We start from the raw sequence: 24934 nt of genomic DNA, 5'->3' as shown, positions 1-24934 counted from the left end.
ACAATCGCTTTCGTTATCCCCGGATGAAATGAAAGCTACTACAATTGCTAGTTTGAGAAACACTAGAAATGAAGATGTAGGAGAAATAATGAACTACTTGTCAAATCACCCCGAAGATCTAGAAAAAGTTAAGGAGTATTTAATTACAAGTAAAGTGAAAAGTAGTACATATTCTCCCGATAAGGCAATATTAGTTTCACTTAAATTAAGTGGCAGTATATAAACCTAAGAGAAGCAGCAAGTGAAAATGGGTCTGATTTATACCCTTCTTAATATAAAATTAAGCAAGAAAAGACCAAATGTTATCCAGGGAAAGACGAGGTAATTATTACTGAAGAAGGAGCTGCTATTAAAATGCAAGCATTACTAAACTTGGCGCTATATAGGCTTTTAGATGTGATTACTTCGGATTTGGACTCTGCAAGAGAGCTACTGCTTATAAGCAAATAGGCTTTGATAGAGCCCCAGGTCAAAGTAATTATAAAGAAAAAACTGAAACAGAGTTTGATGATTCATCTATTTTCATGGTCAGTCTAGTTCCTATAAGGCTTCAGAAATTTGATGGAACAATTGTTTGGGAAAACGACCTACCCTCATCAACTTTTTATTGCCGTCCAATAATGTTTAAATTTACAAAAGAAACGCAGTCAACAGTGACAATTATAAAAGCTAGCATAACGGAAGAAATAGAAAGACTTCAGCCATCAAAAATCAAACAAGTTGAAGTTAAGCATCAATTGCACATGATGATGATAGACGGACAAATAACCTCATATTTGTCAGAAACATTTTCTGCTGTCTGTGATATTTGCAAAGCAAAACCGTCAGAGCTTTTTGGAGTGACTTGCTTATCAAAGAGAAAATAATGAAGAAATATTCCAGTATGGAATGCCATCTTTACCTGCCTGGATAAGATGCATGGAGTGCTTACTTCATATCGGTAAATATAATTTTATTACTTCACAATTTTTTCATCGTATGTAGTTTCCTGTGAGATAATTTTTTAAATGACACTTTTTTTACGTCTTATCGTTTGGACTTCAAGAAATGGAGTTGCAAGGGGCGATGACAAAGAAAAAATAACAACCAGAAAAAGTGCTATACAGCAAGCGTTTAAAAAGGAATGCGGTTTACTTATAGATGCTGTCAAGCAAGGAGTAGGAACAACCAATAATGGCAATACTGCCAGAAGATTTTTCAGGGATGCAGAAGAAACAGCCCGCATAACAGGAATACTTAAAGATTTAATAGAGAGGTTTCACGTGATTCTTCACTTTGTTGCATCTGGAGAGCGCGTTTCCAATTTTTCGGAATTTTTTAGATATACTGCAGAATTGTATGTTAATTTATATCCCTGGTATTATAATATATGCTTTCCAGTATCCATAAATTGTTGGCATATGGCAGTGATATACAATAATGAAGAACTTTGGTGCCATTCGTATAGGTAAACTCTCCGAAGAGGCAGTGGAAGCTCGCAATAAAGATTTTCGGAAATATACAGAGAGTTGTTATTCAAGAATGAGAAGTAGAACGTCGACTAATGAGGATATTTTACACAATCTTCTTTCGTCTTCTGACCCAAAGATCGAAAGGTGAAACAAAATATATAATATTTAGAGAGATTGCATAATTAGAGACCTACTAAATGTATTGTTGTTAGGTATTATGTAATTATGGGTATCATTACGTGCTTTTACTTACTAATCCATATCAAATTTAACTTAAAAGCACTTACGAAAAAAAATATAAAGGTTTTTATTCTATGTATTTATTAATTTTTTTCGATCCATTTATTTGGCAGAGTTGCAACTTTATGCACATGTTCATAGCATCAAATGATAGTAGACTAGACAAGGTATAAGGAAAATAAAGTTTCAAAGCGGGACCTCGCGGTACTTAGCAGGAATTTAATTTAATGTGACCCGCTCCATACAAAAAAATCACAAAACACATTTTTCTGACCAAACTATAAAGTTTTTGTAATTTTTGCCCAAAACAATTATTATTGAGATTAACGAGCTCTATCTATCTACATAAAAAAAATTATAAAAAAACAAAGTTGGTCCCTAAGTCACTAAAATCATAGAATCGACCCACTGTGTGGCGATCCGCTGAGAAGATCCGGCGTGAAACTCGGCGGGTTGATTTTTAAGTTAGTTCTGGGATAATATTAAGCAACCTACCTCTATTATAATTACACCGCCATCTATCGAACACACTCGCAAACTCATCAATTATTTCGTAACAAAATGTGTGAAAAAAGTTTTTTTTAAACCATGGAGCGCGAACCGTCGTTAGATCGACTCTTTATTGATGCGTAATAAGTGCAGAGCGTCGGAATACAGACTATTGAGCAGTTTGATTATAGGTCTGAGGTATCAACCTATACGGACGTCTTAGCGCGCACACACGAACGTCATTTTGGATCCTCCCGATCCACTAACGGTGCTTTTAGGTACCTAAAGCACCGGTCATCGTCCTCGTCGAACCCGTCGCTTGCGACGAAGGGCCTGGCGAGTAAATTAACCCAGAGACACAGCCTACTGAGTTTCTCGCCGGATCTTCTCAGTGGGTCGCGTTTCCGATCCGGCGGTAGATTTCGCGGCTCTTGCTAAGGTTCGTGTTAGCATCGTCAGGTTTGAGCCCCGTGAGTTTACCTACTCGCCAAGAGCGGATCCAGCTTTGGTACCAGGAGAGGGTCACATAGTCAAATTTAGATACGTTCGTTCCCAAACGTTTTCCATTATACAAAGTTATTATATTATATTAAATTAATTAAATATTGAAGGTATGTAGTTACATAAAATCTGTGTGGTGACAAAATATATAAATAAAATCATTATATTCAATTAGTGGTCCACCTAAGTCCTGGAACGAGCTCAGGGGGTGGTCATGACCCCCATGACCCCCCCCCCCTGGATCCGCCATTGCTACTCGCCAGGTTACGCTGATATGACCCCTCAAGACCATCAGCTTAGGTAGGAAAAACAAAACCGCGCGCACGTACGTACCTATAACCTTTCTAATAAAGTTAATAACGCTTATAAATAACTATTTAAAATTATTTTGCTGTGAATTTAACATGTGAGTCGACTATTATCAAAGGCGGCAATCTGACTTTTGGACAATGATTGGTAAATCAGAAAAACGAATTATTGACTTTGTATTCCATCGGCAGTCACAAAACTCTTCGGAACGACATCTTAGATAAATAACAGGTTAACTATTAACCTTTATTTAATGCAGGTTTTGAACCGTATTCTTTGAAGGAGACGATTATATTCAAATCAATCTGTATTGACATATCAATAAATTTTTTTTGTCCAAATGCGCAGATTGCCACCTTTGATAATAGACGACTCATGTATCGTTTTTAAGTTTATGTTTTTTTTTTTACAAAATCCTTTGGCAATTTATGCAATATATGTGAAAATAAGTTCAGCATTAAAAGGGTTGTTGGGGTTTTATTGGTTGGATATTTAGTGTTTGTTTTTAAGACACCTTTGAACGTCGTTCTCAATGACGGGAACTTGCGCCGATTAACTTGACAATTTGGAGCGCTTCAAGAATCGAAAATTACAAGAACATTAAGGTATTAAGAGGTTATTAAGGATGAGCAGAACTTTCATATAGGGTATAAAGAAACATGCCCTTAAAGTGCATAAATTAATGCCTTAACATATTTTTTATTAAAAACTTCTTTTTTGCAGTATTTTTTTCTTACCTATGATGATAGCCTTGAGAGGCTATTTCAGCTTCTCCACCCTCAGACACAGCCCACTGAGTTTCTCGCCGGATCTTCTCAGTGGGTCGCGTTTCCGATCCGGTGGTAGATTCTGCGAAGCACGGCTCTTGCTAGGGTTCGTGTTAGCAACGTCGTCAGGTTCGAGCTCCGTGAGCTCACCTACTAGTTAAGGTTACGCTGAAATAGCCTCTCAAGGCTATCAGCTTAGGTAGGAAAAAAAAAGAAAAAAAAATCAGCTTCTCCTTGACGTGCTCTTTTCACACAGAAGGACATAAAAAGCAAAGGATTTCTTTGGCATTTCTCAGTATATATGAGTAAAAATCAATAGGCACTGAAACTGTTAATTGTTTAATTATACTGCTAACGAAGCCGCTCATTTAGGTATGTATAGAAAGACGACACTGATCCAAATTACACATAAAGACGTATTTACTAATAGTAGTACGTAGTCTCGCAGTAATCGAAACTTTACTATAATTATTATTAATAGAAATCATTACTTTGAACAATATTATGATTCTATTCAAATATTAAGTGTAATATCTATGATTCCATTATCAAAGATTACTTTTTAGTTGTCTGATTACTGAGACTATAGAACTTATATCTCAAGGTGGGTGATGGCATTTACATTGTAGATGTCTATGGGCTCCGGTAACCACTTAACACTAGGTAGGCTGTGAACTCGTCTACCCACCTAAGCCATAAAAAAAGGATTATTATAAAAAATATTTGCTATTCCAGCTACATCCAGACAGATGGGTGAGTTTGCGGGCTCAACCTAGTGAATTTCCTATCACTAGCCATAGCAAAAAAAGTGCTTTGCTGAAACTACTTTTTTTTTTATCTGCTAGTGGATCATAATCACAACCGTCCAAAAAGATACAGCCAGAAACTGAGTGAGTTATGTCCATGGGGAATAAGCACTAGTATAAACCTATACTATAATCAATCTTTTGGATTTCAAAAGTTCTTTTTAGGCCTCTGCCATTAAAGTTCTTTAATTAAAGTTGAAATCCAAATAGAATTTGACATCTCGGAATGAAGGTTGTTTTCAGACTGTATTTTTGTAGACTGGAATTTCACTATTGTCATCACAAATACAATTTTTCTGGTGAAATGGCATTTCCTAAAATCATACAGGTAGGTACCATAATCCTGCTTCAGTATGTCACATGTCAGGATTATATGATGAGAAATCTGTTACTTTATGCATAATTTACCATATATTGAGAATCCGAATTCATATCTCCAGGTGTCTGGCACCATTCATACTTATGTCTATGGGCTCCGTTAACAAATTAATACCAGATAATTAGATACGAGACAATACAATAGAAGAAGTTATATAGAGGGATGAATGGCTATTTGTTTTAAGCAAAATTTAGTACACTCGCAGGAGAGCCCAGAGAGAACTTACAAGATAAAACTTCTTCAGCTATTTAAATGAGGCACACTTAATTGAAGTTCTAGTAAAAACATTGAAATTTTTTTTAATACTGATACAAAATAAAACAGACCTTTAATTACATAGATAAACTAGCCATACTCGCCCGCTTCACTGGACATTTAAAATTAACATTATTATATAATGTCATTATTATTAGGGAGTCCAACACTAGTATAAATATTAGCCTATCCATTAAGTACATGTATTTTCTACATGGATACCTAGTTTCAAGTCAATCGGATGCATGGTCCAGTAGTTATAACAGAACATCTGTAACAAGCACTGTAGATTTATATAATAAGTATAGATATTAAGCATTATATCACTTAAATTAAACAGCCTTTTAACTCTCAATACAACAATATGATAAGGATGATGATTAAATCAAGTGTCATGGAATATACTCATGCATGGCTTCACACATCAGTATGATCTGTGAAATGTCCTGAAATTACGATAAGGTCAAATTCCATAAATAAAAGAATTTCATCTTACACAATACAATTTATTGACTTATCTTTACGGAATATGTTTACTAAATTACAATTTAATGTATTCTCTAATTTATGTTTTAGATTATAAGACCCAGGGAACCCTGCATCACTGTGTAAAAAAGTTGTCCAGGAAAACATTTTGTTTAGGTTAAAGGACCACAATACTTTTTAATAACAGTTTGCAAGTAATTATTGTAGTTTTATTATTGTGTTAAGCATCAACACTGTTACTTTGTAGAATAAAAAACACCATGAAAATTTAATTCAATCACAAATATCAGACCTCACTTACTGTGATCAAGTTTGGCTTAAAATTAGGTTTTTATCTACCGGCGTCCGCGACCTCGGCCTCCACGACCGCCTCTGGGGCCACCGCGGCCACCTCGGCCTCTGCCACGACCACCTCTGGCGCCGCCGCCGCGCGCAAATCCTTCCCTTTTGCCCTTGCCTTTAGGAGTGTCGTCGATCAACAAAGTCTCTAAAGGCAGACTGTCTGGAAGTAGATAATATCGGATATTGTTCCCGCGTATACTCAAGGTCTCCAATTGTAGTTCTTCACGATTTTTTAACGTAACTTTTACGGCTTTTAAATGTGTGTTCATAGCGACATCCACCCCGGTAATTGTTCCATGAACGACACTGCCGTTTTTCAACTCTATAGTGACCGTCTCGTGGCTTAGTTTCATTAAAAACCTGACGAGTTTCATTCTGCTTGATTTATTAACTAATTTATCGTGAAAACAATAACGGCGTCGGTACGGCTTAACCTCAAAAGTCTAAACAAAATATGGCGCCGCGAGCGTTTGTATGTTGCAAGACTAATAAAAAGAAAAATAGAACGAACATTTTTGTAAAAGTTTTGTTCTAGTTTTTAAATCAATAAAACTCTTTCGACTTAAAACGCCTGTCTTCTGACAGAAAAATATAAAAGGACCATCAAATTTACTTATCGATAATCTGAAACACTGATCGAAAATCATGAAAGAGGCAAATCCAATAAATCAAGGCGACAGTTCAACGGAGTTAGATGTAATAATTGAAGAAAAAGAAGAAGAACATGAATTAGTAGTCCATGCTCGATTGATTTTTAGCAAAGAACAGGTGATTAATAATCTATCGAGTCTCCTTGATTCAAGCGTTAATACTTTAAAAGGTAGTGTTGTTATGTTGTTTTATTAGTAGATGTGGACCAAAAAAAAATTTTGTGGGATTTTATTTGCTGTATTAGCATAAGACCTTACTCGATAATGTAAAATAAAAGTGCACAGGTGTGTGTAGAACTGAAATGCACTCTAGCATTTCCTAGTATAACATTGTAGTAGCTTTTACTGGTAGAATAGGGTTAGTAAATGGTGAAATGACACTACGGACGAATAATGAGAAAATAGTACGGACTAAAGTAAGCCATGGTCGCCTAACTGTGTCATGTCATAATTATTTCCTGGACGAAGTTTTTAAATTAACTATAATGATAACAAAGTTATACAACAAAATAACTAGTTTATAGGCTACGAAAAATATAAATCGCATAATGGTATGATTTATTAATTTATCATGGCAATAATTTAACAAAAGGGTTGGATCATCCTTCTATTTCGCGTACCTAGGTAATTAATTTTTACTAAGGAGTTGTTAGTTCGATAAATCATAAGATAGTGAGCGCGACCTACGAGATTTCATTCTTAATAAAGAAAAATGGAGGAAACTGTAGTTTCCGGAACAATCGCTTATTCCAATAGCGAAGAGGATTTGAACCAGTCGTCTAAAGTAAATGAAATAAAAGCTAAATTGACCTTAACGAACGCACAGGTAGTATTATTGCGAAGACTATTATCTTAAATTAAAAAGGTATTCAAGTGCCCATGATAGTTACAACAAATAAATATTTCTGACTTATTAACTTATCTTTAGTAGAAACATAGAATATTGAAAAAGCTAATTTAGTAGTTCAAGAATGTTTATGGGTAGTTCACCAAACGTATAATTTGTAAAATAGAAGTTTTGTTCCATGTTTACGTAATTACCTGGACTGACTCGATGGTGCAGTAGTTAGCGGCTCTGACTGTTGTGCCGAGGATCGTGGGTTCGATTCCCACATCGGGCAAAACATTAATGTGATGATATAGATTTGTTCACTTTTTGTCTGGGTAGAAATGTATTTTTAAAGGAATATATAGAAATGTATGTATGACAGTGTCTGGTACCCTTAACACAGGGAATACTAAATTGGGGATGGATGATCGTGCGTGATTTGTTCCCAGTTATTATTTTTAATATACCAAAATATTTCGAAGTATTTCCTGATTTGGTTTTTATTTTCATATCCGTAAGGAGCAAGATCTACGCGAGGCATTCAACCTTCTAGACTATACAGGAGAAGGGAAAATAAGAGCCGAGGATTTTCGTGTTGCCATCAAAGCATTAGGTATATGAACATGAAAAAAATTAGGAGGGTCACACAAAAGTTCCCAAAGGTCTAAGTGCCATGCAACGGTGTGCCCAGCTCCTAAAAGTATACAAAGAACAATTCCTTGAGTCTGTGGTAGCAAATGATTACTTTGAAATTGAACCCCTGAGCTGACATCTGCGCTAACTGGTTTGTATCGCCTCTCCTATTACGCTAATAGGGTTCCAACTTTACGGAAGACAGTTCATGTTCATTCTATCCCCATGAAAGCTGACCGGCCAGACCCATCGAGTTATAGGCCTATCGCAGTAGCTACTTTGCTTTCCAAGAAGATGGAGCGAATAATAAATACTCTATTCCTGAAGTATCTTGAGAATCGCCAGCTGAACAGTGACCGACAGTATGGTTTCCGTCACGGTCGCTCAGCTGGTGATATTTTTGTATACTTTACTCACAGAAGGGCTGAAGTCTTAATATCGCGAAGGACTTCGATAAGGTCTTGCATAGGGCACTTCTGTCGAAACTACAATTTTAAGAAATCCCCAAGGGACTATGCAAATGGATCGCTAGATTTTTGCATGGGCGGAGCATCACAGTCGTTCTAGATGGTTACTGCTCCGATACTATTAACGCTGGCGTTCCTTAAAGTTCTATATGGTGCTCTCCATCTTCCCCCCACGCTCTTCATCCTGTATAACAATAACATACTATCTATAGACGGCATGCATTCCTATACGGAATATATTGGCCATCAGCGTCTTTCTGTGGTGCAGGAGAGACAATCAAAACTTGTGTCTGAACTGGAGAGCTATCTGAGGCGAGTCTCCGAGTAGGATGTATTGAAATTATTTCATTTATCTCTATGGGCTCCGGTGACCACTTAACCACACGAACTATCGTAGGAGTTAAACTATAAAAAATAGTACACCGGCTGCCTTATGCTTTAGACCGCGACGACTTCGAAACAATAAGTTGAATTGATTGCTGCTGTTCTCTTTGGACAGGTTACGAGCCAACTAACGAGGAGCTGCAGACAATGATAAGAGCAGTGGATAAAGGGGACACCGGGAAATTGAGCTTCGAAAATTTCGAAACGGCCATCATGAGAAAGATCATGGCCCTGGACAGCGACGGCGATATCATGAAAAGCTTCCGTCTCTTCGATGACGATGACAGTGGTTAGTCATATTCCTCTGTCTACTGGATTACTATAAACGGCCCACTCATAAAATAGCCATACAGATATTTGACCTAATAAACTTCAAAGCTTATTATGCCCTATCAAAAAACATGACACGTGGAAATTTTAATGGATTTCTTTTACTGTCATAGCCGTGGTAGAGTCGACGCAGTCATACGTTGCGATACGTCGTAACATAATTGCTCAATGAAAGTGTATGGTTTTAGAGCAAGCAATATGATCATAAGTGCTCACGGTTGAAAGGCGGTTCATAGCAATCGTATTATGTAGTAAATTACTGGTGGTAGAGCGTTTTGTGAGCTATTAAAGGTAGTCCAGTCACCGTCCTCGCCGAACCCGTCGCCTGCGACGAAGGGCTCGACGAGTAAACTAATCCATATACACAGCCCATTCAGCTTCTCGCCGGATCTTCTCAGAGAGTCGCGTTTTTGATCTGGTGGTAGATTCCGCGAAGCACTACTCTTGCTAGGGCCAGTGTTCGCTACACTCCCGGTTACGCTGACATAGCCTTTCAAGGCTATCAGCTTAGGTAGAAAAAAAAGGTACGCACCGCTCTACCTAATCTGGCGCGTAGGAGTAATTCGCTCCGACTTGAAAGATGTCACAGTTATTCAATGAAACACAGTGAGTGTGCTCCTTGCCTTTAAGTGTATTATCTATGGAGGGTAGATGTAATGAGCATCATCTTGTATAGGGGACAAGTTGAAAAATTGTCCACATGTAAACAGTGAGCTATTATTGGAAGACTCACCCATATAGCGCTAGTGTAGGCAGTGGAAATGATAAGAATATAGCAGCTTTAAGCAGAGTGAAGTGTCCTGGGTAGAAGTAAAGCGTGGTGCTGTTTTTAAATCTTTCCACTTGCTACTATGGCGCCACCTTGATTGCCTACTTTACAGCGAACACTATTATACTGATATGGTACTCTTTAATTCTACCTTCCATGCTGTGCCCTTCATTGCAGTCGAAATATGTTGTTTGACGTTTGACAGGTTTCATAAATTTCGAAAACGTCAAGAAAGTATCTCAAATATTAGGTACTTATTTAACGGACGAGGAGATTGAAGAAATGATTGACGATGCCGATAAAGATTTCGATGGACTGGTTAGTTGTAATGATTTTTTTATTAGTTAGACTATGAAGGTTCGAATAAGTGTACTAATGAGAAACGTACAAACTTGATGACCAGAAGGAGACTGAAATTATCTTTATGCTGTAGAACTATGATGGTTTTTTTAAGTCTGTGACTATGTTAATGAGAAACGACAAAAGCAGAGATACAATCTCCTGTGTGCTTAGTGCGAGTTTTTTAAAGTTCTCGATAGCCTAAAAGTTAACTCATATTTGTATGGAATGGGATCATTTGCCTATATTTGCCGCTAGGGGCGCTGTTCCAACTGCATACAAAATTGGGCTAACTTTTACGCTATCGAGAACGTTAAAAACCTCGCACTAAGCACACTGATTGTTTGAAAAAAAAGTGTGATATATGTTTTTTTTTTATATTGCAGAGATGGGTGGACGAACTTACAGCCTACCTAGTGTTAAGTAGTTACCAGAGCCCATAGACATCTACCACGTAAATACCGCCACCCACCTTGAGATATGAGTTCTAAGGTCTCAGTATAGTCATAACAGCTACCCCACCCTTTAAACCAAAACGCATTACTGCTTCACAGCCGAAATAGGCAGGATGGTGGTATCCACCCGTGCGGACTCACAAGAGATCCTACCACCAGTAATTTTCTATGCATCTATTAAGTATGGAATTCTGTGTTTGTTTTTTTTCTGTTGACTTCAAGAGGTTAGACTAGCTTCATGTTGAGGCGTATGAGTTTACGATATTATTCAGGAGAGTAAAATTCGTTGAATGTGAATGTCGTGGTGAGGACCGGTAAAGTAATCTTTTTTTATCATTTTTTTTAGTAGATTAAAAGTAGACCTAGAGCATCTTACCTAGCGGTGAGAGGTAACTGCCACTCATATATATTAGGAAATTCGTGCGCAAAGTCACATTACTACCTATGCAGGGGACCTTTAAACCTTTCTAGAAGAACATGTCATAATACTCAAGAAACGCCGAGAAGGATAATTGGGTGAGCCCGATAATACGAAGCAAAAATGGTCCTTGGATACATGCAGTGAGGAACTATACTCCAGTGGCACGCTATGCGATTGTTCAAGGAGGTGTAGATCATTTAAAAAAACAACCTTTTACTTTTGAACTTGATTCATTTTATTTTCTATTTCAGATATCGGTCGAAGAATTTATGAAAATGATAAAAAATAGTGTTCACATAGAAACTCTGTAGGGTTTTGACGATGTTAAAAAATTAAAATGTACTATTTTGTAGTTTTTTTTTAAATATTATTTACACTAAATTACCATTATTTTACTGATACTTTAATTCATTGGTTATAGTTTAAAAAAATCTACTTCCCTCGTTTTCATTTTGGTCTATATTTGATCTATCTGAATCTTAGCATGTGAATAGTAATTGATGATTTTTAAATACTATACTGGCAACAATGGCAGCGCAAGAAACCTAAAAGCCAGTGATGCCAACTTAACAGTTGTCTTCTTCTCCTTTATTTTTTATCTCTGGCACGGCTTGTGCATTAGCCAGCGTCAAGTAATAAGAATTTTATAATTCGCCGTTTTAATTATTTAGAGTTTATGAATATAAAAAAACGAAGCAAACTTAATCAATTGTCATGAAATGAGATGAGATGATATGGGATGAAATTTAATCTCAGTAAAATGGTGGTCATTTACTAAGTCTTTTTCAGTAGACTTTTTGGAGGATCCCGAGAAGCTACGTTGAGCGGCTTTGTTTCATTTTCTCACATTTGTGCACTTTCACAGAAGATACTAAACAGTTAATAAACCACCGTTATTACACATTTAATCCTGAAGAAACACTAAATAGACAAAATAAAACATATCACTTAATCACACAAAATTTCACTCCTCGCGTTCCCGCTAAAAAGTCCAGCAGTTGTCTTCGTAAACTTAGTAAGAAAAAACAGTTTTCGAAAAAATCCTGTCGACTTACAACAAAAAATTATACAATTGTTAGATTCATATTTATATAGTTTTGATGAAATAAAAATTCTTTAATAATTGTATTGCACTATAGGGACGGTCCGTTTTACCAAAAAAATCTTGCAATCTTAAGTTTGGTCAATTTTATTTGGTCTTGTAATTGTTTTTCTAAGTATTGTTTCTAATCCGTGATAGGACTGCTCAGAGGTTGATGGGAGGAAAGTATTTAAGGTTTGAGTAAGATGCGGTCGGAGGTGACTCGTAAAAATGACTTATGGAAAAATAATTATGCCTCCTCCATAAAACGTTTCAAACAAATCAGTACCATTTGTAAAAATGCCGAGTTTTGAACAGATAAGCCTTGTATGCGGTTTTACTGTATAACATCCCTATTATATTAATAAGCCTTTTCTATTATACTAAACTAGACTCCGACTATATGATTGTAATTTTACTTTGCCTTGGTTATTTTATTTCTATACCATAAACAAGTATAATTTCATTAAAGGGGAATTAATTCTTCAATCAATAAAGTGAAAAGAGTTAGCCGTATGTGTCGTGCTTCCTTTACCTATCCAACCAAATAAATAAAATAAAAAAATAAAAGAAAACCGTTGACTTTGCCTTTACTAAAATTAATTTGATTTGAAATTTATTTGAATTCTGTTGTGGAATATGTGTTTTTATTCCAATTATCTCCAATTTTTATTGTAATATTGGTAAATACGTGAAGTTTTACTGCTGAAATTACATACTTCTTGAAAACTTATTCAACTGTGTACAAATAACGTAACTACATAGGAAATGGGTAAATAACAAATTATTTTAATTGTGATATTTCTTAAATTTAAAATACCAAATCTAAAATATGAAAATATTTCCCATTGTATTTCCATGTAACTTTAAGAAGACGACATGCTGGAGACGAAGTGCGAGAATCTAATGAACATTGTAGTGGAATCAAGAAAACGTTTCGGGAAAATGTGCAGCGAATACGAACTCAAAAGCTCGTCCATGGAAAATAAAATTTTAAATTTGAAAATCGAATCGTTTTCGAACTATCGTTTTAAACCGAAAAATTCCGTTCCCGCTATCAGCGGAGAAGACACGAAAGAAATCGAAGATTTTACTGTCCAATTATTAGAACGACAAAAGCGGATAGATGAATTGAAAAACAAGTTAAGAAACACGCAAACTGTTGTTTTGCAACTGAGAAACGATAAAATTGGCGGCAAACTGCGTCAACCAGTCGATGCCGAGCTAATGTTGGAGAACGCTAAAAGTAAACAGCTGCAACAACTTTGAAGCTATGAATATGGTAACCAAATGACACAATTTACTGGAGATAGGGCGTGAGACACCACCATTCGGCCTATTTCTGCCGTGAAGCAGTAATGCGTTTTGATATGAAGGGTAGGCCACCATTGTAATAAAATACTGAGACTTAGAACTCGTATCTTAAGCAGGGGCGACATATAACCTGTTAATGTCTATGGGCTTCAGTAACCACATAACACCAGGTGGGCTGTGTCCGCACATCGTGAGATAGTCCCGTTTGTGGAATAGTCCACCCATCTAAGTAATAAATAAAAGATGTTAGGTGTAAATTGAATTACACTCAATCAAAACGCTACTTGTTGAAGAAGAAATAAAATGCTTTTAAACAATTTTTTCTACATTTTGTTACTACTTTGTCAATCAATGTAAGCTTCTTAGCAACTTGTCATATAAATTTGATTTATGTTATGAAATGAAATGTTATTGTCTATATCACTTATTAATATGTATAAAAAAATCTAGTCTGATACCTACTTATTATATTACAAAAATTTCAAAATTCTCATATTTCATAATTATGTTACAATAAAATTATAAACTTTTCAATAAGAAACTGTGGTGATGATCAAGAAAACCAAAATGCCTACTGGGTTGAGCCATAAACTAATTATGGTGTGTCATAGAAGGGAGCAGTTGATTCCTATTTCTTTCAATTAGATTGATTACAAATCAAAGGTTCCAAATGTTGAATTAGAGTTTTGATAATTTTAAGAGAATTTAAATATAACAAGATTTATACAAAACACAAACTACTGTTATAGCACCCACTGGTTAAAAGTGGCTGTTAATTTTAAGTACAACACCCCATCATTTATGGTTTGCAAACATGATATACACAAAACATTGTTATATGTTTGTGCTGGGGTGAAGTATATATAGCCAACAATAGAGCAAGATAGAGGGTAAACGTCCCAGAGGATGTAGTCCCACGATATAATAGGATTAAATTTGGTCTTGTCTGGACACCAAGCTCTACAATGCAGTCCTCCACGAGGTCTAGGATTGCAGCAGACGGGGAACAATCGTACAAGAGACGTTGATGCAGCAGTGGAGTCATGACCCTCAGTAATGAGGAGAACTAAGCAAGGAGAAAATTAGATTCATAATTATATATAGCATTTGTCTTGCATAATCAATATTATATTATCCAATACAAAAAGTAAGTATATTCTTCTGTCTTATCACTCTTGTCAGAGAGTGAGTATCACAAGTCACTCATGTAAATAACTGGCAACTGCTGACCTGACTTGGTTGGTCCATCGCATAGGCAACCTTCAACGTGGACTGGTGCCCTCTACTTTGCCCTGAATCAGAAGGCATTCTATGAAGTCATTTCCTCACCGGGAGACATGTCCAAAAAATGATAGGAAGCACCCATATACAAGCACCAAAATGTGCTGCTTAACCTTTCGTGTGCTTAACGCGCGCTCGTAATTATTACCGTCGTGTGTCAGGCCACAAGAAATTCTGGCAAGCATTACGTTGTATATGTAGTTTTTCTTACATCGTTTTTTTTTTTTTTTTTTTTTTTCCTACCTAAGCTGAGATCCTTGAGAGGCTATATCAGCGTAACCCTAACTTTTGTAGGTGAGCTCACGGGGCTCAAACCTGATGACGTTGCTAACACGAACCCTAGCAAGAGTCGTGCTTCGCAGAATCTACCACCGGATCGGAAACGCGACCCACAGAAGATCCGGCGAGAAACTCAGTGGGCTGTGTCTGAGAGTTAATTTACTCGTCGAGCCCTTCGTCGCAAGCGACGGGTTCGACGAGAACGGTGACCGGTGCTTGAAGTACCTAGAAGCACCGTTAGTGGATCGGGAGGATCCGAGATGACGTGTTTTGGGCGACGTCGACTGCTTTCCATTCTGTCCGCAGGATCGGGAATGTAGTTACCGGCGGCCACGATGAGAGGGTTCTCGTGTCGTGCCGCTTTATCGAAGTGGCGCATCGACGCCGACTGCATATACTTACTGGTGGACTCTAAGTCCAGGTCGTCATGGAGGTCGACGTTCCTGACGAACCACGGGGCTCCGACGGCTATCCTACAAAAACGGGATTGAATAATTTGGAATGACTTTAAGTGAGTGCGGGCCGCGTGAGCGAACACTACACTTGCATAGGTCATGACGGGGCGTATGCAAGTTTTGTAGAGTGTCACCTTATTTCTAAGGGACATTTTACTTCGCCTACATATCATCGGGTAGAGACGTCCTAGAATGAAGGCGGCACGATCGCGTACCGTCTTGATGTGGGGGCGGAATGTCATCCTACTGTCGAGATTACATCGTAAGTTACATGTCCATCAAAATTTTCCTTGTATATGCTTATGCAAAGTGATAAGTTTTTTATCATGAAGTCGTTCCTGGCCCAGTATATAATAAAAAAAAAAGATGTGAATGATGGGGTGCTTGGATTTGAATTTATACCAGTGCTTTTTTATTGCTTAGATGGGTGGGCGAGCTCACAGCCCACCTGGTGTTAAGTGGTTACTGGAGCCCATAGATATCTACAACGTAAATGTAACACCCACCTTGAGATATAAGTTCTAAGATCTCAGTATAGTTATAACGGCTACCCTACCCTTCAGACCGAAACGCATTACTGGTTCACGGTAGAAATAGGCAGGGCGGTGGTACCTGTCGGCGCGGACTCACAAGAGGTCCTACCAGACCTACTAAGAGTGCTTGGGGTAATTAGAGTAGGTGTAAGTTTCAAAAAAGAAAACCCCGAGTCTCTTGCATAGCAAAATTTCATTGACAATCATTAGCACATAATTTAAAAGGAGATCCTTGGAAAATAGTTGTTGCTACCAATATTGTAGAAATTATAGGGGGGGTTGTACGAAATTCTCATATATTTTAAGACTAATGAATATTAAGTATAATCTATGAACGAATGACTAAGAAGGGTTTGCATAAATTAGCGGGAATTATATCTTAACTCTCAACTTCGTAGATAAAGAATACTAGTAGAAACGATATCGTCGGTTTCACAGAATTAAGTAGATAAAATTAAAAAATATATTCGCATCATTTAAATTAAGAGATAGGCGACAACTATTTCAGAAAAATCTACTTTTCATTCTTTCTCACTTGATTTTTCATGCAACTGAGAATTTATTATTTTTTACCATTTATTTGTCCTAGGTGTATTGTCTGTGTGGGTACATATGTATTATCTATGGTGAACTATGGTCTATGTCGAAGAGTAAATATTTTTAGTGTTGGGAACATTGAGTTGAAAACGCATTAATTCGATTGCCACACAGAAAAAAGGAAAAACGAAGTTACGACATTAGTTTATAGCGTTTACACTTTTAGTTCGGTAGTGGCGTCTTATTTTTGGACTCTGACAATAATTAGCTATTTTGTCCTTGTGAGGATATAGTAAATGCAATTGGTGGGCCTCGAAGTTTTCAAAAAACTGTTTGTGTTTGTTTGTGTGAAAAATGTTTTCAAAAGCTTATAGAGCAACTTACTTACAGGATGTACACATGCTTACAGTTTTTCTATTTAGTCTATGTAACGACTGATTGATAGGAAATTAAATATCACATATATTTTTTATACTTGTATTTTTTTTAACCCTACTGGATAAAGCTTGAATACATTACTTTAAAATGCAATCGGCAACTTGTCTATCTTCGGCATGGCAAATTAAGATAATTTGTTTTTTTTTCCTGTATATACTGGTAGCCTTGAGAGGCTATACCAGTGTAACCGAGCGAGTGGGTGAGCTCTCGGGACTCTGAGATGGGGCGTTGTTAACACTAACCCTAGCAAGAGCAGGGCTTCGCTGAATCTACCTGTCTACCACCAGATCAAAAACGCAAACCACTGAGAAGATCCGGCGAGAAACTCAGTGGGCTAGTTATATCCTGTCATTATAGAAGCAACATATTTCTTATTAATAAAATATAACAATTGTAATTTTTATGTTAATTAGCGGGGGATGTTTTTTAAAAAGCTAAGCGTTGCTTATTTGAAAATGAATTGTAAAATAATTGTCTTTCGTCTTGTCATAGCTCACTGAATGAAAACAGTGCAATTAAAAAAAACATGTAAATAGTTGTAATCTGTGATGGTAACCTAGCAACTAAAATTTGTTGAAAAGTACAATTCAACTTTGCTCGGTAACAATTATTTTCTATTAGTTTCTCAAACAGACTCACGTGTTCAGAGTTCTTAAACGATCATGTCAAACGTACAGACAATGTTCCAGAAGCACTGCATAGTGCCAGATATTATTACAACACCACCGTCGGAGTTGTTGAATATTCAGTATTCTAACGGCATAAATGTTGATTTGGGAAAAGAGGTGACTCCAACTCAAGTAAAAGACGCTCCGACTGTCAAGTGGGCTAGTAAGGAAAATGAATATTATACACTTGCAATGGTGGATCCGGACGCGCCGAGTCGGGAGAATCCAAAGTTCCGAGAATGGCAGCACTGGTTAGTCGGGAATATCTCCGGTGGAAATATTGGTAAAAGTGAAATTTTATCGGAATATATTGGATCGGGGCCACCGAAAGGAACCGGCCTTCATAGGTACATATTTTTACTTTACAAGCAACCAGAAAAATGTGATTTTTCGAAAGTTCCAAAATTACCAAACGATTCCGGTGAAAAGAGAGGAAAGTTTTCTATCTCTCAATTTGCTCAGCAGTATACACTTGGAATTCCAGTTGCGGGAAATTTCTTCGTTGCTCAGTACGATTCTTATGTTCCAAAATTGTACGCGAAGTTAAAGGGATAGATACTAACTTAAAATGTTAAAAACATATTTAAAATCGATATGGTTTCTAACTGTGTGTAGCTACCTTTACTTTGAAAGCGAATTGTCATTTTTGTCTATGGTACGGATCGATTGTTTCCGCCTCCGCGTGACATTTCCATTTTTCTCGTCTCATCCGCCATTACGTTTTGGAGTTAACATAAATTGGCTGTTTGTCAGCGAGCACATAACAGCGCGTTATCAGTGACAGTTATATTGTTGAGTGCGTAGTATCGCAGCGTTTCGTTGAAACAAAGAGACCCTACGTTCAATCGTATGTCCATCCAGAATCTCAACACATTCGACCCATTCGCCGATGCTATCAAAAGCTCGGAGGACGACGTTCAAGATGGTTTAGTCCACGTCCGTATCCAGCAACGAAACGGGCGTAAGACGCTGACTACGGTGCAAGGCCTTTCCTCGGAATATGACCTGAAGAAGATCGTGCGGGCATGCAAGAAGGAGTTCGCGTGCAACGGTACGGTCGTGGAGCACCCGGAGTACGGCGAGGTGCTGCAGCTTCAGGGCGACCAGCGAGAGAATATTTGCCAGTGGCTCACCAAATCCGGCTTAGTGAAGCCTGAACAACTCAAGGTGCACGGTTTCTAAGCCGCCCTGCTAAAACATAACATGTCCACACTCAACATTGTATTATGAGAGATTGCGCGTTGTAATTATAAATCCTATTAAAAATATGTATTTAGAGAGCACCGACGTCTACAGAGAAAAGAGAACACGGTTGTCCGCGCCCTGTGCCTTGCGACTTCCTCTGTTGTATAAAATATTGTAAATCTTATATATTATCGCCGCCGTCTCGTCTCATAAGTTGCAAAATAATCAATCGAACGAAATAGTGAATATACCTAATAGCTTGTTTTTGTTTTTATACGACATTGTATTTTTAAATTGCTGTAATAATTCAATTAATAAATAACATGTTTTTGTATGCATTCCACTTTTATTTTGATTGTCGCGTGTGCAATCTGCTATGGTTGCTAGCAGCACATAACGGTGGTTCTGCAAATGTGATTACCTATGTGTGCAGTGAATGTGAGTGAAAGTAGGTAAGTTGGAGCTAAGTCACGGAAATACGTGTTGCATGGAACAAAGGCACGGTGATATGATGCTGTGAAGTTTTCTAACGTTTCCTTGTTATAATAAACAAAGATAAGCAAAGGGCCTTCGTTATTTAGTTTCAATGTTTACCTGATTAACAGATATGACGATATAATTTAAGCGAACCATAATTTTAAAATCATTTGTTCAACACATGCTCATAATTTGTATCGGTTTGGACTTTGTATGTTTGTGTCAAGAAAAATACCACAGACTAGATAATTCGTAAGTAAATTCTCGAACTGACAAATTGTTGTATTAATAATAATTACACAGACAATGCAAACAAATTTCGCCTTTATCGCCTATACAATATAGTTTGTGGACATAGAGGAAACATGACTCATAACCTTAATTTAGCCAGTGTGGCAATGAGTGAGGTCATTGGATTCTCTTGAAACTTGAATCACTGCTACTTTATATTTTTTATGTGATGTGTTGATTTCATCACAGAATGCCTTTTACAATCAGCATTGAAATAAGGTCTAGAGTTGAGATAATTATTAAATACAAGATCACTTCAGACAAATGATAAGGAAGTTTACTTTAAGAGCCTGGAATTAGAAATTAAGCGAGTGGATGGAAAACGAGGCATCCAATGTCAAATATTTTTACATATTTCAAAAGTGTTTAAAATGGTTTTGTTACGACATATAGGTATCTATAATGCAAATATGAAATAAATTAATTTACAATCATTAAGGCGAAGCACGCCGACAATACAATTGATGCTTTAATGATTAAAATGATGAATCTACGTCGACAGTATATACTATTAATTTTATTACTGAAATTATGTGTCCTGTACACAGTATAATTCTTATAAGCAAAGATGGAGGCGGATGGAGGGAGAAGATTACTGTAGGTCAGTTTCAAAGTCAAATTTCTGAGACTAAGAACTGAATAAATATTTTTGAACGCATAGAAGTAATAAATATGCTATTAGTATGCTATTATTACTCTAAGTTTGAACGTATCTGACGCCCAATTTCAGACAATAATATTTACAATAGGTACATACGATAACATTTTTTTTTTCTTTGCGTGATTGGAATTTATGTCTAAGCTGCTTTTCATTTCTTTTCAATCTAGTCAACGACTGTGTTAGTTTAGTGGGCCCATTGTTAGCTTAGTTAAACTTGAGCAAAACTCATATAAATTAGTTGCAAGATCCCAGGGTACTTCCGGTATTTTTCCACGGTTCAATGATGTCATTTAAGTAACTCGTTTTCGATCTATTACCGACTGATACACATTGATACCTACAATACTTTGTTATCTGTTTGCTTAATGTTTCCTAGTTTGCTTCCGCGTAAGTGTAATTAAAAAGTACGTTATTGCTTACGCTACCTACATATCGCTGGCTACCTTTTCTTGTTTATATTGTATGTTAAATAACTTACGCTAAAATACATTATTATAATACCCTTATAATTTGATAGTCTAGTAGGGTTATGACCCCGGCTTGCTTGGGTTACTAAAGAATGCTACACTGTACGTAGTAAATATTCATTGCGCTTTTTATCCTTTATCGGTTAAGTATACTAGAGCTCACAGAATTCAGAACGTGAAGGCTGCAACTGTCTAGAAGTCGTCGTGGCTTAGCGGATAAGACGTCCAGTGCATTCGTGTTGAGCGATGCAACGGTGTTCAAATCTCAGGCGGGTACCAATTTTTCTAATGAAATAGGTACGTACTCAACAAATGTTCACGATTGATTTTTCACGGTGAAGGAATAACATCGTGTAATAAAAATGAAACCTGTGAAATTATAATTTGCGTAATTACTGGTGGTAGGACCTCTTGAGTGTCCGCGCGGGTGGGTACCACCACCCTGCCTATTTCTGCCGTGAAGCAGTAATGCGTTCGGTTTGAAGGGTGGGGCGGGCAGCCGTTGTAACTATACTTGAGACCTTAGAACTTATATCTCAAGGTGGGTGGCGCATTTACGTTGTGGATGTCTATGGGCTCCAGTAACCACTTAACACCAGGTGGGCTGTGAGCTCGTCCACCCATCTAAGCAATAAATAAATAAAACTGTTATTTGTGCTTAGTGCGACTTTTTTAACGTTCTCGATAGCGTAAAAGTTAACTGAAATTTGTATGGAGTTGGAAAGAGCGCCCCTAGCGGCAAACGTAGGCAAACGTTTCAGCTTCATACAAATTGGAGTTAACATTAACGCTGTCGAGAACGTTAGAACACTCGCAATAAGCACACTTTAATAGTGAGTTCGAAGCTGTAAAACGGATATAACGCCCTGGAAATCGGAACGCATGACTGATTCGTGGCAAAAATAGTCTAAGATGGTGATTGATCTAAACATATTCCTTGGTTTTCGTGCGTTTGAGATACAATTAAAACTACTCATACGATTTTGTCTTGGGTTTATTATTTTAATTCTATCAATTCTTATTGCTTAGATGGGTGGACGAGCTCACAGCCCACCTGGTGTCAAGTGGTTACTGGAGCCCATAGACATCTACAACGTAAATGCGCCACCCACCTGGAGATATAAGTTCTGAAGTCTCAGTATAGTTTTAACGGCTGCCCCACCCTTCAAATCGAAACGCATTACCGCTTCATGACAGAAATAAGCGGGGTGGTGGTACCTACCTTGTTTCGCCTACCTATTCACTGGTAGCCTAGGGGCTATTCCAGCTACGCCCTAACGGGTAGGTGAGCTCACGGGTTCAACCTGAAAGAATTTGCTAACACTAACCCTAGCAAGTGTAGTGCTTGGCAGAATCTACTACCGGATCGGAATTGCGACCCACTGAGAAGATCCGGCGAGAAACTCAGTGGGCCTGGTATCCTAAGGAGTTATTCCAGCTACGCCCGGATGGAACAATTCATATATTTCCAATACTATATAGTTTTCATGGTCACTGACTTGAGTATTATTTAATTAGATAGAGCGTTAAATAAAACTAGTAGCACGTGATTGGGCTCAGAGTATATTTTTATTTTATTGCGTAGATGGGTGGATGAGCTCACAGCCCACCTGGTGTTAATTGGTTACTGGAGCCCATAGACAACTACAACGTAAATGCGCCACCCACCTTGAGATATAAGTTCTAAGGTCTCAAGTATAGTTACAACGGCTGCCCCACCCTTCAAACCGAAACGCATTACTACTTCATTACAGAAATAGGCGGGGTGGTGGTACCTACCCGTGCGGACTTACAAGACGTCCTACCACTAGTAATTACGCAAATTATAATTTTGCGGGTTTGATTTTTGTTACACGATGTTATTCCTCCACTTTAGAAGTCAATCCTTTCCAGTTTCACCAGGACAGGTGGGCGAGCAAAGGCTCAGCCAAGAGGGGTGGGATTTGCTAGCAACTGCCCGAGCGCCTCCGAAGGAGACCTAACAACTCAAGAACAATTGTTTCGCGAATGAATCTACTACCGGATCGGAATCGCGACCCGCTGAGAAGATCCGGCGAGAAACTCAGCGGGCTGATGCATGGGTTAGGTTGCACGTCGACCTCTTTGTCGAGTTCGACGAGTACGGTTACCGGGGTCCCTAAGCCTGCCCCTAGTATTAGAGCTGAAGGCATCTAATGCAAAGGTTATTGGATCTGATGGATCCGTAAGGACGTGTCTAGGGCGTCGACGGTGACTGGCTCCTGCATGATCAGGATTCGGGGAGTAGTCAGCGGCGGCAACGATAAGGCGATTGTCATGACGCATAGCCTTATCGAAGTATTGTTCCGACGCTGACTTCATGTATTTCCGAATTGATTCGAGGCCCAGGTCGTCGTGTAGGTCAACGTTCCTCACGAACCACGGAGCCCCGACAGCTAACCTGCAAAAGCGGGATTGTAGGGATTGGAGGGTGTCTATGTGTGTGCGGGCCGCGTGAGCGAACACCACACTCGCGTAAGTCATGACGGGCCTTATGCAAGTTTTGTAAAGTGTCACCTTGTTCCGAAGGGACATTTTACTCCGCTTACAGATCATGGGGTAGAGTCTACCGAGAATAAACGCGGCACGGTCACGGACTGATTTTATATGCGGGCGGAATGTCATCGATGCATCCAGGGTAACGCCCAGGTACTTGATCTTCCTGGCCCAGGGTATGGGTTGTCTAAAGAGAGTAATCGGGGGTGGACGGACGCGTTATCCTTTAGGCCACGACGACTTATCTTACATTTACTGGTTATAGATCGTATTATAAGCGCGCACGGCTTAGATACCATCGTCTTAACTATTTCTAGGGTGAAGCGGTATTATAACAAGTAGATCCCTTCTCCTTAATTTTCCCCCTCACTCCTCCAGCCGCTACGGCGGTTCGTTCACTGTGCACTCTGTGCGTCTGTGGAACTCAGTTCCACCCTCAATCCGTGCAAGTCCCTCACTTGAAGTATTCAGGAAGGCAATAAAGGAGCACTATCTATCAATTTAGTATTACTTTAATGTATTTATTTTATGTATTTCATTATATATGTACGTGTATGTATATGTTTATGTTATTTATGTGTGTAATTGTGTATGTATATAGTTTGATATATTATGTATTAGTGTTTATTTTTATTATTTTTATTTTTATTGTCTATAGTATCAATAATTAAATTAATTAGATTGTACTCATCTACCCACTCATGTAAAGCTTTCCTTCTTTAAGAACGGTTAGCTGGTAGACAACTCAATTGTTGAGTTAAGCTCGCCATTTTTTATATCTTATCGCAATTACTGTATTATATTAACTGTGTGTACAAATAAAGAATAAATATATTCTAGTTTGGACGGTGGAACAATGGGTGCGGTTTTACCAGGTAAAATTTGACTGCGAATTATTATTAACAGTGTTTGCCGAACCTTGTCCCTACCCTCCGTCGACCGAAGTTGGAAAAGAGTTCAGTGGTAAGCAGCGATTTTCCTATGGCATTGCTGACGTCTTTAAGCCACAACAACAACTTCACGTGAGCTGTTACTGCAATAGTCTGGTCGTGTCGTGGTGTCACAGTTCTAAATAGTATTCGAGGACCCTTCCGAGGGTATTGGTAATGTTGAGAGTCCTCGAAAGAAAGCGGAACTTCATGTCTGGGTAATGATTTTGCTTTATAATGTACAAAAGCGGCTTCGCTTGGACTTTTCGTTGAGGCCTATAATTAGCACATACTTCTATTGGACTCCATGAAGAAAAGGCGGATTGTGGAAGATTATGTGTCATCGCGGATTGTTTTTTTTTTTTTTTTTTTTTTTTTTTATTGCTTAGATGGATGGACGAGCTCACAGCCCACCTGGTGTTAAGTGGTTACTGGAGCCCATAGACATCTACAACGTAAATGCGCCACCCATCTCGAGATATAAGTTCTAAGGTCTCAGTAAAGTTACAACGGCTACCCCAC

The 24934-nt window shown here is 37.9% G+C and overlaps 5 protein-coding genes across 7 annotated transcripts; 4 read left to right on the top strand and 1 right to left on the bottom strand.

Annotated features, from left to right (window-relative positions):
• Positions 1–5682: 5682 nt before the first annotated feature.
• On the bottom strand, positions 5683–6516 carry SmD1 (small ribonucleoprotein particle protein SmD1). The gene has a single exon (XM_028174967.2). It carries the CDS (start codon positions 6397–6399, stop codon positions 6019–6021), a length of 381 nt encoding a protein of 126 aa, XP_028030768.1. The 5' UTR covers positions 6400–6516; the 3' UTR covers positions 5683–6018.
• Positions 6517–6642: 126 nt separating this feature from the next.
• On the top strand, positions 6643–11667 carry LOC114243489 (uncharacterized). 2 transcript variants are annotated; one of them, XM_089737880.1, is made up of 5 exons: positions 6643–6793; positions 8024–8117; positions 9104–9277; positions 10293–10405; positions 11554–11667. In XM_089737880.1, exons 1-5 carry the CDS (start codon positions 6671–6673, stop codon positions 11611–11613), a joined length of 564 nt encoding a protein of 187 aa, XP_089594006.1. In that variant the 5' UTR covers positions 6643–6670; the 3' UTR covers positions 11614–11667. The 2 variants fall into 2 exon arrangements, with proteins under 2 accessions (XP_089594006.1, XP_089594007.1); XM_089737881.1 differs by lacking the exon at positions 6643–6793 and adding an exon at positions 7291–7501.
• A 117-nt stretch (positions 11668–11784) lies between these two features.
• On the top strand, positions 11785–14014 carry LOC149500054 (uncharacterized). 2 transcript variants are annotated; one of them, XM_089737884.1, is made up of 2 exons: positions 11785–13155; positions 13258–14014. In XM_089737884.1, exons 1-2 carry the CDS (start codon positions 13152–13154, stop codon positions 13650–13652), a joined length of 399 nt encoding a protein of 132 aa, XP_089594010.1. In that variant the 5' UTR covers positions 11785–13151; the 3' UTR covers positions 13653–14014. The 2 variants fall into 2 exon arrangements, with proteins under 2 accessions (XP_089594010.1, XP_089594009.1); XM_089737883.1 differs by having other exon boundaries at positions 13255–14014.
• A 3812-nt stretch (positions 14015–17826) lies between these two features.
• Positions 17827–19407, top strand: eIF1 (eukaryotic translation initiation factor eIF1). Its single transcript, XM_028175044.2, has one exon. The coding sequence runs from the start codon at positions 18738–18740 to the stop codon at positions 19068–19070; it is 333 nt and encodes a 110-aa protein (XP_028030845.1). The 5' UTR covers positions 17827–18737; the 3' UTR covers positions 19071–19407.
• On the top strand, positions 17883–18443 carry LOC114243525 (protein D1). The gene has a single exon (XM_028175043.2). The coding sequence runs from the start codon at positions 17883–17885 to the stop codon at positions 18441–18443; it is 561 nt and encodes a 186-aa protein (XP_028030844.2).
• Positions 19408–24934: the final 5527 nt, after the last annotated feature.

Source organism: Bombyx mandarina, chromosome 24 (assembly GCF_030267445.1).
Source record: "Bombyx mandarina strain Sakado chromosome 24, ASM3026744v2".
NCBI classification, from domain to species: Eukaryota; Metazoa; Arthropoda; class Insecta; order Lepidoptera; family Bombycidae; genus Bombyx; species Bombyx mandarina.
This window is presented reverse-complemented; position numbering and strand designations above follow the sequence as displayed.